Here is a 17,299-nt window from a genome sequence, read left to right on the forward strand (position 1 = left end):
AGTCTGTTGTTCCATGTCCACTTATAACATTGCTTCCTGACCTGCATACAGATTTCTCAAGAGGCAGGTCATGTGGTCTGGTATTCCCATTTCTTTAAGAATTTCCCACTGTTTGTTGTGGTCCACACAGTCAAAGGCTTTGGCATAGTCAATAAAGCAGAAATAGACGTTTTTCTGGAATTGTCTTGCTTTTTCGATGATCCAACGAATGTTGGCAATTTGATCTCTGATTCCTCTGCCTTTTCTAAATCCACCTTGAACATCTGGAAGTTCACGGTTCACGTACTGTTGAAACCTGGCTTGGAGAATTTTGAGCATTATTTTACAAGCCTGTGAGATGAGTGCAATTGTGCAGTAGCTTGAGCATTCTTTGGCATTGCCTTTATTGGGGATTGGAACGAAAATTGACCATTTGCAGTCCTGTGGCCACTGCTGATTTTCCAAATTTGCTGGCATATTGAGTGCAGTACTTTCACAGCACCATCTTTTAGGATTTGAAATAGCTCAACTGGAATTCATCACCTCCACTAGCTTTGTTCGTAGGGATGCTTCCTAAGGCCCACTTGACTGTGCATTGCAGATGTCTGGCTCAAGGCTGGTGATTACACCATCGTGATTATCTGGGTTGTGAAGATCTTTCTTGTATAGTTCTTCTGTGTATTCTTGCCACCTCTTCTTAATATCTTCTGCTTCTGTTAGGGCCATACCATTTCTGTCCTTTATTGTGCCCATCTCTGCATGAAATGTTCCCTTGGTATCTCTAATTTCGTATCTCTAATTTGGACTCTAAGTGGACTGATGCAGGGGCAGAGGCTCTGGGTGCAGCAGACCTGGGTATGGCATAAGCCCTCTTGGAGGAGGTTGCCGTTAACCCACCATAGAGCCGCCAGAACTCACACAGGACTGGGAAGCGAACTCTTGGCGGTCACAAAGAGAGCTTTGTGCACCAGGACCGAGGAGAAAGGAGCAGTGACCCCACAAGAGACTGACCCAGACTTGGCCACGAGTGTCCAGGAGTCTCCGGCAGAGGCATGGGTCAGCGGTGGCCTGCTGCAGGGCTGGGGGCACTGAGTGTAGCAGTGTATACATGGGATCTTTTGAAGGAGGTCGCCATGATCTTCATTACCTCCACCATAGTTTGGCCCCAGGTAAATAACAGGGAGGGAACACAGCCCCACCCATCAACAGAAAATTGGATTAAAGATTTACTGAACATGGCCCTGCCCATCAGAAAAAGACCCAATTTCCCCCTCAATCAGTCTCTCCCATCAAGAAGCTTCCATAAGCCTCTTGCCCTTCTCCATCAGAGGGCAGACAGACTGAAAACCACAATCACAGGAAACTAACCAATCTGATCACATGGACCACAGCCTTGTCTAACTCAATGAAACTATGAGCCATGCCATGTAGGGCCACCCAAGACGGACGGGTCATGGTGGAGAGTTCTGACAAAATGTGGTCCACTGGAGAAGGGAATGAATAGCAAACCACTTCAGTATTCTTGAGAACCCCATAAACAGTATGAAAAGGCAAAGGATAGGACACTGAAAGATGAACTCCCCAGGTTGTTAGGTGTCCAATATGTTACTGGAAATCAGTGGAGAAATAACTCCAGAAAGAATGCAAAGACGGAGCCAAAGCAAAAACAACACATTATTGTGGATGTGACTGGTGATGGAAGTAAAGTCCGATGCTGTAAAGAGCAATATTGCATAGGAACCTGGAATGTTAGGTCCATGAATCAAGGCAAATTGGAAGTGGTCAAACAGGAGATGGCAAGAGTGAACATCGACATTTTAGGAATCAGTGAACTAAAATGGACTGGAATGGGTGAATTTAACTCAGATGACCATTATATCTACTACTGTGGGCAAGAATCCCTTAGAAGAAATGGGGTAGCCATCATAGTCAACAAAAGAGTCTGAAATGCAGTACTTGGATGCAGTCTCAAAAATGACAGAATGATCTCTGTTCATTTCCAAGGCAAACCATTCAATATCACAGTAATCCAAGCCTATGCCCCAACCAGTAAAGATAAAGAAGCTGAAGTTGAATGGTTCTTTGAAGACCTATAAGACCTTCTAGAACTAACACCCAAAAAAGATGTCCTCTTCATTATAGGGGACTGGGAATGCAAAAGTAGGAAGTCAAGAAACACCTGGAGTAACAAGCAAATTTGGCCTTGGAGTACAGAATGAAGCAGGGCAAAGGCTAATAGAGTTTTGCCAAGAGAACGCACTGGTCATAGCAAACACCCTCTTTCAACAACACAAGAGAGGACTCTACACATGGACATCACCAGATGGTCAATACTGAAATCAGATTGATTATAGTCTTTGCAGCCAAAGATGGAGAAACACTACACAGTCAGCAAAAACAAGACCGGGAGCTGACTATGGCACAACTCCTTATTGCCACATTCAGAGTTAAATGGAAGAAAGTAGGGAAAACCACTAGACCATTCAGGTGTGACCTAAATCAAATCCCTTATGATTATACAGTGGAAGTGACAAATAGATTCAAGGGATTAGATCTGATAGACAGAGTGCCTGATGAACTATGGGCGGAGGTTCATGACACTGTACAGGAGACAGGGGTCAAGACCATCCCCAAGGAAAAGAAATGCAAAAAGGCAAAATGGTTGTCTGAGGAGGCCTTTGTGTACAGCACATCTCAATTTGGAATAGCTACATTTCAAGCACTCAATAGGAACATATAGCTGGTGGTCACCGTATTGGACAGCATAGTTTATAAGCTACCAATATTACTTAATGTTAACAAGTACCAATTACTTTTATTACTTTATTGTAGAGCAATGAATAGCTGTTAATTATTTGGTGCTTACTATGTACCAACAAACTGTGGAAAATTCTTAAAGAAATGGGAATACCAGACCACCTGACCTGCCTCCTGAGAAATCTGTATGCAGGTCAAGAAGCAATAGTTAGAACTGAACATAAATAACATAAAACATCAAAGTTTGCAGGATGTAGGTAAAGCAGTACTCAGAGGGAAATTTATAGCACTAAAAGTGACTGTATTAAATACTATGAAAGGTCTCAAATCTTAAGGTCGGAAAGAACTATCAAGTTATCTAATCTTCAAAACTCTAAGTTTTGAGGTCCCTTACGGCACCCTCTCAAGTGGTTGTGTACTTCTGTCTCATTTCGGGGAACACCTCCTTATAAACACAATATGCTATCTTTGCATGCTCTGGTCTCAGCTTTCCTTTGCAAACAGGGCAGGTATTTGTTACCTTTGAGCCTGAAGTTGAATACACAACCTTCTTTGCTTCATCCACATGAAGGCTCCAGGTCTGAGATTCAGTGGGATCTTTTGAACCTCCATCCCAAATGGTGAATTTCTCCTGGCCAGAGAGTAAGTCCCACAAGCGCAAGGTGTGGTCTTTCGAGGAAGAGATGGCAAGTGTCCCTTGGGCGAACACTTCCACACACCTCACCTCTCCTGCAACAGACAGGGTGGAGGAGAGTATATTAGCTGGGAACATTTCGATCTTCCAGCTACCAAAACATCTATCAGCTTGGAAATCCCTGGTTTACCAAAGAAGAGATGTATAGATTAGAACACATCTGAATTACAAATAATGGAATGTGGGGGCTTTTCTGGTGGTCCAGAGGTTAACGGTCTGCCTGCCAGTGCAGGGGACACAGGTTTGATCCCTGGTCCAGGAGGATTCCACATGTCACGGAGCAACTAAGCCTGTGAGTCACAACTACTGAGGCCTCACTCTAGAGCCCGTGAGCTGCGACTACAGAGTCCTGGCACCACAACCACTGAAGCTTGTGTGCTTTCAGGCCGTGCCCTGCCGTAAGAGTAGCCCCCACTCACCGCAATGAGAAAAGCCCGCGCGGTGATGAAGACCCAATACAGCCAAAAATAAATAAATACATACATGAAACCATCAAAACCATAATGGAATGTGGCAAAGCTAAACTGAATGAAACAACTGGTTGGGATTAAATCATTTGCCCAAGTGCTGAATCTCTAATCAACAGATCATTTAAATGTGTAAAAGTTCATCATCTAGGGAGTGTTTAAAGTTAATAAACTAACAAAAAAACCAAAGTGAAATTAGAGAAAATTTCATATTTGTGGAGAGATGTTTTTCTAGGAAAAACATGAAATTTGGAAGACATAAAGGGGAAAAATTGACCGACTGGATTGCATAAAAGTGTAAAATTTCAGAAGGATAAACTTGAAAGATATCACACACTGGGAGAAAATATTTGCAGTCTATAACAGATAAGTGAAGACCCTCCCTGATAAACAAATAGTTCTTACAAATAAGCAAGAAAAATGCAAATAACTTACTCACAAACTGGACAAAGAATATAAACAAGGAATTTACAGAAAGAGTACAAGTGGACAATAAGCATTTGAAAGTGATATTCAACCTTACTAGTAATCACAAAAATCCATCATGAAGTACCACTACTATTATTATCCACTGTACTGGCAAAAATTTGATGGATTGCTTGCTGGAGTGCTGGCAGAGATACAAGAAATCAGTTATTCTTATACCCCACTAATGAGAGTATAAGTTGATAAAAACTTGCAAAGATGGAACTTGGTGACATTTTCTTAAAGTTAAAATGTGCAACCTCTAGGTTTTGATAATATACTATAGTTGTATAAGGCACTGCTAGTCTGGGAAGGTATATAAAAGGTACATGAGAACTCTTTGTACTATTTCAACAATTTTTTCTGAGTCTATAGATTTTTTTAGTATAAGAAGCTAAGAAAAGGAGAGAAAACATGAAAAATGTTTTGATTTGACTAAGAAATCCCACTTCTGAAAATGGTGTCTTACAGAAGTAATAGCATAGGTGTGTGAAGATGGATAAGGACTTTAATTGCAAGATTGTCCAAGTAAAACAAACAAACAAACAAAAATACTGGGAACTTTCCTGGTGGCCCAGTGGCTAAGACTCCAATCTCCCAAAACTGGGGGCTAGGGTTCAATCAATCCCTGGTCAGAGAATTAGACCCCACATGCTAAAAATCCCACCCGGTGCAGTCAAATAAATAAATGTATATGTTTAATGTTCAAAATGGACAGAGGGGGTACCCTGAGGGCACAGAAGCCATTCTAAGCTTTATTAAAGAAAACACCCAAAGGGAAAAACATGTGCAGTCACACACACTGAAGTCGATCAGGTTCTGGGGTCTCTTTAAAGGGCTGATCCAGTCCCAAAACTTCAGGGTCCTGGTTAAACTGTCTCCAAAAGAGAACCTTGTTATCAAGGTTTTTTCTTGTTTAATCTTTCCTCTTTAACAGCAGCCTGAAAGAAGACAATTCTCTTTTTCCACTGGAAATATAAAACTGAAAAGCCCATCCTGGAACTCCCCTGGTGGTCCATGGCTAAGACTCCATGCTCCCAGTGCAGGGGGCCAGGATTCAATCCCTTGTCCAGGAACCAGATCCCACATGCTGCAATGAAGATCAAAGATCTTGTGTGCCACAACTGAGACCCGACACAGCAAAATAAATATATTAAAAAATAAATGAATATTAAAAAAACTCAAAACAACCTATGAAAAGGGAGTTGGTTAAATAATATGGTGTGTGTTAATTGCTCAGTCACATCCGACTTGTTGGGACCCCATGAACTGTAGCCCGCCAGGCTCCTCACTCCATGGAATTCTCCAGGCAAGAGTACTGGAGTGGATAGTCATTCCCTTCTTCAGGAGATCGTCCCTACCCAGGGATCAAAGCCAGGTCTCCTGCACTGCAGGCAGATTCTTTGCCATCTGAGCCACCAGGGAAGCCCAAGTAATATGGTACACTCATATAAAGAATATTATGCAGGAATTAAAAATGATAAGAAGGAAGGAGCTACATATACATGCCCTGGAGAAGGAAAAGGCAACCCACAACAGTATTCTTGCTGGGAAAATCCCATGGACAGAGGGGCCTGGTGGTCTACAGTCTATGGGGTTGCAAAGAGTTGGACATGACTGAAGCGACTGAGCGCGTGCACACACACACACACACACACACACACACACACATGCACGCACTGACCTGACCATAACAGTCATTCTTACTACAATAGCCAATATTTACTGAGTGCTTTGCAAGGACTGACGCTGAAGCTGCAACTCCAATACTTTGGCCACCTCATGCAAAGAGTTGACTCGTTGGAAAAGACTGATGCTGGGAGGAATTGGGGGCAGGCGGAGAAGGGATGAGATGGCTGAATGGCATTACCGACTCAATGGACATGAGTTTGAGTAAACTCCAGGAGTTGGTGATGGACAGGGAGGCCTGGCGTGCTGCGATTCATGGGGTCGCAAAGAGTCGGACACGACTGAGCAACTGAACTGAACTGAGTGCTTTCTGTGTGCCAAGCATAGCTGTTAACATGCATTAAACTCCTTTAATTTCATGACAACTCTTTGAGATATTATTATTATCCCATTGAACTTCCCTTGGACTCAGGTGGTAAAGAATCCACCTGCAGTGCGAGAGACCCTGGTTCAATTCCTAGGTTGAGAAGATCCACTGGAGAAGGGAATGGCTACTCACTCCAGTATTTTGGCCTGGAGAATTCCATGGACTGTATAGTCCATGGGGTCAAAAAGAGTCAGGCTCGACTGAGTGACTTTCACTTTCACATTGTATAGATGGGGAAACTGAGTCATAGCCCAGGATGGTAACTTATGCAAAGCCACATGGCTGATAAATAACTGAGCCAGGATCTCAGCCAGGAGCCCAGACTCTCAGTCTCTACAAAACACTGATACAATCTATTGGACTTCCTTGATGGCTCAGATGGTAAGGAATCTGCCTGCAATGCAGGGGACCTGGGTTCGATCCCTGGGCCAGGAAGATTCCCCTGGAGAAGGGAATGGCAACCCACTCCAGTATTCTTGTCTGGAGAATTCCATGAACAAAGAAGCCTGGTGGGCTACAGTCCATGGGGTTGCAAAGAGTCAGACATGACTGAGCGACTACACGCATACATTGTGACAAAAGCAAGCTGCAGCCCAGTGTATAAAACAGCATGATGTGATTTTTGACAAGATCTCAAAAGACAGAGCTATGTCTGCATAAGCCTAGAGAAAAAATTGCTAATAGCGTATAACAGGCTGTGTGCACTGGTGTCACTTCTGGGGGAACATTGAAATATCAAGGGAGAGTAAAGGAAGGAAATTTTGTTTTAGAATTCACATGTCACCAGTATTTGGAGTGATTTTAATTTCTTGAGATTGGGGTATTTTTCAACCAAAATTTTTATAAATAATAACACTTTATAATACTTCCCATACACAGGCCATTATATCACTGTTTAAATGAATTAGAGGACCTCCTTGGTTGTCTAATGGTTAAGAATCCACCTGCCAATGCAGAAAACATGGTCCAGGAAACATGGACCAGTCTCTGGTCCAGGAAGGTTCCACATGTCCCAGAGCAACTGAACCCACGCGCCACAGCTATTAAAGCCCTCGCATCCTAGAACCTGTGCTTTGCAACAAGAGATGCCACCGCAGTGAAGAGCCTGCATATCGCAATGCAGATTAGCCCCTGCTCGGCCGCAGCTGGAGAAAGCCCACAAGCAGCAACAAAGACCCAGCACAGACAAAAGTAAAATAAATAAAAATGAACTATAGTTACATACATGATATGGAAAGAGGAACCCCCCCCAAAAAAAACGCAGGTTGCACACATTTGTAAGTCTATATATAATCATATATATCACACAGATATAATAACCAAGAAGAGAGATAAGAGTAGAGTGTTGTTCAATATTTAGAAAATGATGAGTTTTGAGTATTTGTTACCGTGTTTCAATAGAATTGATTAGTTGTATGTTTCTATAATGTAATGTTTAAGAATGGCCGTTTGAACATAGAGTACAGACTGCTAAGGAAGAGAAAGAGTAGGAAAGGAACGGACTTGGAGTTTGGGATTAGTAGATGCAAACTATTACATTCAGAATGGATAAACAACAAGGCCCTACTGTAAAGCACAGGAAATGATTTTCAGCTTCCTTGGATAAACCATAATGGAAAAGAATATAAAAAAGAAGGCATATACCTGTATGACTGAGTCACTCTATTGTACAGCAGAAATTAACACAACTTTGTAAATCAACTAGACTTCAATAAAAAATGTTTTTAAAGCGGTGGGAGGGGGGATCGGGATGGGGAATACATGTAAAGCCATGGCTGATTCATGTCAATGTATGACAAAAACCACTACAATATTGGAAAGTAATTAGCCTCCAACTAATAAAAATAAATGAAAAAAAAAGAAAAACAATGACTGTGTTTGACAACCACCTCACCAAATTCCTGAAAATTTCACAGTTGACTCTCAGAAGCCAGTATAAAAGACCTCTAGCACCCTACCATGTGATGGGAAACTTTTACTTTTCCTATTATGTAGGTCTACAGTGTTTTCAGGGCTTTCCTGGGGGCAAAGACAGTAAAGAATCTGCCTGCAGTGCGGGAGACCCAGGTTCGATCCCAGGGTCGGGAAGATACCCTGGAAAACAGAATGGCAACCCACTCCAGTATTCTTGCATGGAGAAATCCATGGACAGAAGAGCCTCGTGGGGCTACAGTCCATGGGGTCGCAAAGAGTTGGACATGACTGAACAACTAACACACACACACGCACACACAGTGTTTTCAGTCTTTTAAGTAAATTGATTACTGACTTTTTCTGACCACAGATAATAAGAGTTTGAAGACTTTAAAAAATGAATCAAGGTCACCATGAGTCAGATAGTGTACAGAGATTTAATCATCCTCTGGGAAAATAGCCATCCTGATGAAAATAATAAAATAAAGAGACTCATTTGTCAATACTCTGTCAGTACCTACTCCACTGCAAACCCTTAGATAAAAAGAATAAAATTAAAGTATCTGATGCTGGGAACTTTGAGGTTAGGGAGTGTTTTAATCTATTGCAGCCTGTTTGGAAAGCAATATGATGACACTTCTCAAAACCTATAGGAATGTTCATACCTTCCAAGTCAAGAGTGCCACTCACTGGAAATAAAACAGATTCATCCCAGTATTATCCAAATAGCAGATAACTAGAAATAGCCTAAATAGCCACAAAATGTTTAAATAATTTTAAAAATTTAATAAATTCTGGAACATGATCTATTAAGACAAATGAAATATTTTTAGTGCATTTAAACATTATAAAGATGAAGATACACTGAATCAGAGTAGCATTATTCACAACAGCCCCAAATTGGGAGCAATGCAAATGCCCCTCAAGTGATGAATGGTTGAAAACCTGTTGCTTGCATACAAGGGAATGATTCAGCAAACGAACGAACTATCTATACTTGTAACAATACAAATGAACTGCAAAGGTATTATGTGGAGCGGAAGAAAACCAATGCAAAAGATCACAGAGTATACAATTTCATTTATATGAAATGTCCAAAAAGCACAAATCTATAGACTCAGAAAGCACATCAGTGTTTGCCATGGGGCTGGAGTGCCCACTCACACTGTATGTGTATGTCAGTTGATCAGCTGTGTCCGACTCTTTGTGACCCCGTGGACTGTAGCCTCACCAGGCCTCTCTGTCCATGGGATTCTACTGGAGTGGGGTGCCATTCCCTTTTCCAGGGGATCTTCCTGACCCAGGGATCAAACCCAGGTCTCCTGCATTGCAGGCAGATTCTTTACCCTTTGAGCCACCAGGGAAGTGCCCACTCACAGAGGTGAGCTAAATAAGCAGCTATTGTTTGAAGGTACTGTGTTTGGGGTGATTTTGATTTCGCATTTTCCTTTTTCATATTCTTTCCCATTATGGTTTATCACAGGACATTAAATATAGTTCCTATGCTATACAACAGAAGCTTGTTGTTTTTCTGTACAAACAAGTTTGCATCTCCTCACCCCAAACTCCCATCCATCCCTTTCCCAACCCCCCACCCTTGGCAATCACAAGTCTGTTCTCTTTGTCTGTGAGTCTGTTTCTGTTTTGTAGATAAGTTCATTTATATCATATTTTAGATTCTACATATGAGTGATATCATATGGAATTTTTCTTTTTATGACTTACTTAGTGTGATAATCTCTAGGTCCATCTCTGTAGCTGCAAATGGCATTATTTCATTCTTTTTATGGCTAATATTCATATATATTATATATATATATATATATCTCACATCTTTATCTATTAATCCATTGATAGTTGCTTCCAAGTCTTGGCTATTTTAAATACTGCTGCTATGAACATAGGGAGGCAGGTATCTTTTCAAATTATAGTACAAATACATGCCCAGGTATAGGATTGCTGGATCATATGGCAACAATCTTCAGTATTTTGAGGAACCTCCATACTATTCTCCCTAGTGGCTGTTCTGACCTGCATTCTTGTTTGGGGTGTTTGGTTACACAGCTATACCTAGCTGATGCAGGAACAAAGACCACAGTTTTGATACAGAGAAGTGAATTGTTGGTAAATGGACCCTGGCGACTGACTGATCACTGTAGGACTTTCGGAGGAGCCTGATCGTCAACCCCATTTTCCAAGCCTCACCTGTGTGTCCAGGTAGGATGTGGATCACCTGCTCTTCCTCCATGTCCCACACAGCCACCATGCCCTCCTGGGTGCCAACCAGAAGCAGCTTCTCCTCTAGGCTCCACGCCATGGCAGTGATGCCTGCAGCCACACAGAAACGAGAGCTCATGGGTCTGAGAACTCAGCCACGAAATACTCCCCCACTTCACAGATAAGGAAATTGAGGCACAGAGTCAGTTCCTTGTCCAGAGTCACACATCTAGAAGTGGCAGAGCTGGGATTCCAAAGCCAGCACTGTCAGATGCCAGATGCAGACTCTGAGCTGTACCGTTATGCTGCTCCGAGGCAGGAAGATGGACTAAACCACTGTCCAGTCACAAATGTCTCTAGTTCAGCAATTCCTACCCAGGGGTGATTCTGTCCCACACCCCCAGGGCACACTGGGAAATGTCTAGAGACATTTCTGGTTGTTACAACTGGGATGTTCATGTGCTCAGACACTCAGTTGTGTCGGACTCTGTCCCCATGGACTGTAGCCCACCAGGATCCTCTGTCCATGGGATTTTCCAGGCAGGAATACTGGAGTGGGTTACCATTCCCTTTCCCAGGGGATCTTCCCAACCCAGGGGTCAAACCCGCATCTCTTTGTCTCCTGTACTGGCAGGCGGGTTCTCTACTGCTGAGCCACCAGGAAAGCCAAGATGGTGGGGAGGTGTTACAGTCAGAGCCAGTCCAGGTGTGAGAATCCAGGATTGTGTTTCCACTTCACTGGGACAGGGTATGAGGAGGTGGGATTTTTCTTCTCTTTCCTTCCTTTTTTTTAAAAAAAATTTGTGATCACTCACTCACTGTGGGATCTTGGAAATGTGAACTCAAACTTCTCATCTTAAAAAAGGAAGAAACTGGGAATTCCCTGGGGACCCAGTGGTTAGGACTCTACACTTTCATTGCCGAGGATGCAGGTTCGATCCCTGGTTAGGAAACTAAGATCCTGCAAGCCATATGGTACGTCCATAAATAAATTAAAATGAAGAAACTGAAGCCCAGAGTGGGTAGGAAGTTTCTCAACCTCAACATGTCATGTGTGTGTATGTGTTAAATTGCTTCAGTTGTGTCCGACTCTCTGTGACTCTGTGGGCTATAGCCTACCAGACTTCTCTGTCCCTGGGATTCTCCAGGCAAGAATACTGGAGTGGATTGCCATGTTCTCCTCCAGGGGATCTTCCCGACCCAGGGATCAAACCCACATTTCTTATGTCTCCTGCATTGGCAGGCAAATTCTTTACCATTAGCACCACCTGGCAACATGACTAGAGCTCATGCAACTGGCACACGGGGTCTAAAACACAAAACATTTACTGAGATGAGAAAAACCAAAAAATTTCTGAGTTGTGACTGCCTTTCCCTATGCTTTGACAGACATCACCAATCAATCACCACATTCTGTGATCTGCCCCACCCCCAACAGTAGCCCTTCTATTGATATCATGCTTCTTTTAGTAATAAAATCCACAGCCCACAGGTTTCATTGAGTATGTAGTTACCCAGACTAAGACCATATTTCCCAGGCTCCCTTATAGTCAAAGATGGCCATGTTCTCACCAGTGAAACAGGAGCAAAAGTGGTAAGTTCTGCTTCAAGGCTGTGTCCTTGAAGGGAAGGGGATGGCCATCTACTTCTTCCCTCTTCCCCCTGGCTGGAATTCCACTGTGATGGTAAGGGCTGGAGAGCCATTTGGGGCCATTAAATGGAAACCTCACATTGAAAATGGCAGAGCAAGAAGTTTGAAAATGTCTGAGTCCCTGACAACCTGGACACACCATATTACCATTATTTATGCCTGGACGGTTGTGTGTGAGAGAAAGGAAGTTCTTTTTTATTTTAGCCATTGCTATGTTGGTTTTTGTTACAGCATCAGAATCAGTATCATAATAAATGTACATTCTTTCCTGTTAAACTAGATTCAGTCTCAGAATCCTTCTCAACACAGTATTATAGTAGCTGTCCCTAATCAATTTTTCCCATGCATTGTATCAAGTGTCTCTTAGAATTTCTGTTTTTGAAGCTCTGTGCCTTGAGAGTGTAGCTTTCCCTACAAGAGCCTATGGCACAGAAAAGGCACAAGTTGTAATGGCTGGCATTTGAACAACAAGCTATTTGTATTCAGTAGCCTCATGATTAATGTGAGACTGTGGGTGGGCAGATAAAAGGATGGACAATTGGTGGTGGGCTGGTGGGTAATCGGACAGATAGATGACTGGCTGGATGAGTGGGTTAGTGAATGGATGGGTATTAGAAAGGCAGATGAATTTGATAGTTGGATGGGTGAGCTGATGAATGGCTGAGTGTCTGGATGGGAGGAGAGAAATGTGAGCGGATAGAAGGTGGCAATTTGGGGAAAATGGAAGGTAAGTGGTGTGGACAGAATGGTGAAGGGAAGGATGACCATTGGAAATATCGACAACTGATGGTGGATGGATGGGTGGATGGGTGGGAAGGAAAGAAGGAAGGAAGCAGGGAAGGAAGGATGCAAGGACATACAGATGGACAGATGAAAGGAAGGAAGGGTGGATGAAAGGATGGATGGATGAATGGAAAGACAGATGGATAGCTGAGTGGTTAGAAGGAAGGAAGAGAGGGAGGGAGGGAGTTTGGATGGATGAAAAGGCAGACAGATGGAAGGAAGAGAAGGGAGGATGGGTGGATAGATGGAAAGATGGGTGACAAATGGATGGAGAGAACGAAATCCTCTCATCCTCTGACATTCTGGTGTCCCATGGAGAAACTGTAAGTCCCACCAGGCTTTCAGGGGCCAGTCAGGAGCCAGCCTCTAGTTTCCAGATTTACTAGCATGAGGCTGTAAAATCACAGATGCTATGGTAAGATGGGCACCGAACTCTTAGTGACGAGACCCCAGAGGCAGTCAGCATCCACTTGCTCTGGGCTCATTAGCAGTATTTACACTAGTCATCTACAGTCCCTGGGAGACAGATGGAGTCAAGTCAGCATGAGACAGCAGGGCTAGGCCCAGCTGGCACCCTTGGGGCTTCCCAACTGGCAGAGGGGAGCCTCAGAGAGCAGCCACTGCCCCAGGCAGACAGGGACTGTGCTGGGGAGACCCACCTTTGTGACAGCCGGTGAGGGTTGCCCGGAGGGGCCCCCCAGGGGGCTGGAGGAATCCTCCGAGGGGCACCAGCACAGCGTGAGGGCACATCCGGAACCAGCTCTGCACCTGTTGGCACAGCTGTCCCACCATCCCGGGATGCGAAGCGGTGAAGAAATGGAGTCTGGCCAGGAGTTCTGTGTACAGGATGCTTCTCTCTGCAACAGACGGGGTGCTGGTTAAGGGGAGGGACACTGCTTCCCCAGGTGGAGCCCTCCCCACTTCTGCCTCCTTTTCTGTTCTCTCCACCCACTTGCCCCTACTTCAAGTGCACCAAGTGGATCCCCACCTCCTACCCTAGACCTTGAGTTTCCTGAAAACAAAGACAATGCCTGTCTTGTTCATGGCTATGTTCTGAATGCCAAGTGTGTTAGTCACTCAGTTGTGTCCTACTCTTTGTGACCTCATGGGCTGTAGCCCACCAGGCTCCTCTGTCCTTGGTAAATCTGTCCTCTGTCCTAGTAAATCTGGAAACTAGGTCAGGAAGATTCCTGACCCAGGGATTGAACCCCGGCCTCCTACATTGCAGGCAGATTCTTTACCTTCTGAGCCAACGGGGAAACCCAGGCACCCAACCAATGCCTAGGATCATTTCACCAGCAGTTCATAGTTACTGAGTGGGTTAGTGGCCTGTGGCTGCTGTAAACAAGACAACTTGGGGGGCTTCAAGCAACAGAACCTTCTTCTCTCACAGTTCTGGGGGCCAGAAATATGAAATCAAGGTGTGGGCAAGGCTGTGCGCCCTCCAGATGTTTTGGGGGAGCATCCTTCCCTGCCTCTTTCCACTTCTGGGGGCTCCAGGTATCTTTGGCTTGTGGCCACATCACTTCAATTTCCTTTTTATTATTATTATTATTATTTAACATATTTATTTCTTTATTTTGGCTGCAGTGGGTCTTGGTTGCTGTGGGCGTTCTCTAGTTGCAGCAAACAGGGGCGACTCTTTGTTGCGGTGCACGGTCTTCTCCTGGGGGTGGTTCTCTTGCTACAGAGCACAGTCTCCAGGTGCCAGGGCTACAGAAGTTGTGGTTCATGGGATTAGTTGCTCTGTGGCATGTGGGATCTTCCCCAACCAAGACTGAACCCATGTGCCCTGCACTGGCAGGAGGATTCTTATCCACTGTACTACCAGGGAAGTCCTCAATTTCCCTTTTATTTTTAATTTTTTATGCAATTTTAAGAGGTTACACTCTATCTACAGTGATCACAAGAATCGGCTATATTACCCATGTAATACAATACATCCCTGTAGTCTGTCTTACTCCCCCGCTCCTATTTTGCCCCCTCCACTCCCTCTAGGGCTTCCCCAGTGGTTCAGCTGGTAAAGAATCCGCGTGCAATGCAGGAGATCTGTGTTTGATCCCTGGATTGGGAGGATCCCCTGGAGAAGGGAATGGCTACTGGAGAACGCCACTCCAGCATTCTGGCCTGGAGAATTCCACGGACGGTACAGTCCTCGGGGTCGCAAAGAGTCGGACACGGCTGAGTGACTTTCACTTCGCCATTCCCTCGCCCACTGGTAACCACTAGCTTATTCTTGTGAGTATGCTCCTTTTTTATTATATTCACTAGTTGGTTCTATTTGTAAGATTCCACGTATGTGATATCATACAGTATTTGTCTTTGTCTGGTTTATTTCGTTTAGCAGAATCCCCTATAAGTCCATTCATGTTGCTGCAAATGGCAATTTTTCATTCTTTTTTTATGACTGAGTAGTAGTCCATTGAATATATGTACCAAATCTTCTTTATTCATTCATCTCTCCAGACATTTTAGGTTTCTTTCATATCTGGAAAATTGTAAATAATGCTGCTATGATCACTGGGGCTCATGTATCTTTTAGTGTTTTTGTTTTTTGTTTACCCTGGAATGGAATTACTGGGTCAGAAGGTAGTTCTGTTTTTTAGTTTTCTCGAGAAACCTCCATACTGTTTTCCACAGTGGCTACACCAATTAATACTCCCACCAACAGTGTGTATGTGCATCAACCCAATTTCTGCATCAACCCAATTTCTGCCTCTGTCTTGACATGGCCTTCTCATCATTGTGTCTCTGCATTTTCCCTTTTTTTTTAGTTTCAAATCTCATTCTGCCTTCTTATAAGGATGATTGCATTTTGGGCCAGCTTGGAGGATCCAAGATAAACTCTCCATCCTAAGAACCTTAATCACATTTTCTTTCGCCATATAAAGTAATAGTTATAGATTCTAGGGATTAGAGAAGGAAATGGCAGCTCACTCCAGTACTCTTGCCCGGAGAATCTCATGGACAGAGGAGCCTGGCGGGCTCCAAGAGTCAAATACCACTTAGCGACAACCACCGGGGATTAAGAAATAACTATCTTGGGACGTCCCTAGTGGTCTAGTGGTTAAGATTCTGCAATGAACAGGACAGAACAGGGGTTCCATCTCTGGTTGGGGAACTCAGATCCCACATGCCTCAAAGCAACTAAGCCCATGCACCACAGCTACTGAGCCCATACGCCAGAACCAGAGAGCCTGTGTGTGGCAGCTCCCGACTGCACACCAGTTAGAGAACCCATGTACGGCGACGAGAAAAGCCCATGCGCAGCAACCAAGACCTGATGCAGCCAAAGAAGTAAATATATTTTTTAAAGTGACTATATCTTGGGGAGGGGGGCAGTTTAGATGTATCATCACTATCACCCCAAGTGTATAACGCGGAAAACTGAGGCATGGTGAGCTTCAGAAGCAGCAACCCACTTCAGTGTTCTTGCCTGGAGAATCCCCATGGCCAGAGGAGTCTGGCGGGCTACAGCCGATGGGGTCGCAAAAGAGCTGGGCTGAAGCAACTTAGCACACACACAGCTTACACAAGGTCACACGAACTGTGGGGCCTGGGGCAAGCGTGGCCCTGCCCTGTGCCTGGGTGTGCTGGTGGGTGACATCGGGTAAGGCCAGGAACAGGAGCAAGTGTCCCACTCACCTCGGGTGTAGACGCTAAAGTGGTGCTAACAAACTTAACTGTCAAGATAAACACTATTTTAATGCAGTGGGTTTTTTTTAAGAAAATCAAAAGCATGCTCCCAGGTCCATGATGAACAAAATAGCAGTTTTTTAAATAAAAACAAACAGGAATGGCACCATGCCAAGTCATCCTGGAGCCTGAGGCAATGGGAGAAATCCATAATATGGACTGGTTTCTAGGAGCTTGCTGGAAAGGACTGGAATGTCGTGAGAGGGTCTGGTTGCTCAGCTGCACCATCTGGTGGCGACATTTCTCTCTGCACCTTCTCCTTGCGCTGGGCAGCCACAGGCTGTCAGTCAAGGAGCGCTGCAAAGAACATAACTGTGGTTCGGGCTTTGCAATCTTTTCTTAAACTGGCCCAAGGCCATGTTCCTGGGAAATCACTCCCTTCGAGGTTTAAAACCACTAGTGAACATGAATGTAAGAGGAAGGCAAAAGCATCATCCACTTGGGTGGGACTCTAGACACCACTTTAGCGCTAGCCAACATTTTGCAGATGACAAAAGCAGAGGCTTGCGGCAGAAATGGCTCCTCCAAGGCCATTCAGGTCGACAATATCAGTGCTGTCACAAGACAGTAAAAGGCCCCTCGGAAGGCACCATGGGGACAGGCTCTGCATGAATTGACTC

The 17,299-nt window shown here is 44.2% G+C and overlaps 1 protein-coding gene across 2 annotated transcripts in view; it reads right to left on the reverse strand.

The window, feature by feature from the left end:
* NWD1 (NACHT and WD repeat domain containing 1) overlaps nt 1-17,299 on the reverse strand; it is a 77,176-nt gene that overhangs the window by 24,207 nt on the left and 35,670 nt on the right. For both annotated transcript variants that reach the window (XM_020880416.2, XM_070462312.1), the window contains 3 exons: nt 13,643-13,840; nt 10,538-10,660; nt 3,257-3,465 (listed from right to left, as the gene is read on the reverse strand). In XM_020880416.2, the coding sequence (XP_020736075.2) occupies nt 3,257-3,465; nt 10,538-10,660; nt 13,643-13,840 (530 nt within the window). The remainder of the gene's footprint in view (nt 1-3,256; nt 3,466-10,537; nt 10,661-13,642; nt 13,841-17,299) is intronic.

The sequence above is a fragment of the Odocoileus virginianus genome, chromosome 3 (assembly GCF_023699985.2).
Source record: "Odocoileus virginianus isolate 20LAN1187 ecotype Illinois chromosome 3, Ovbor_1.2, whole genome shotgun sequence".
NCBI lineage: Eukaryota > Metazoa > Chordata > Mammalia > Artiodactyla > Cervidae > Odocoileus > Odocoileus virginianus.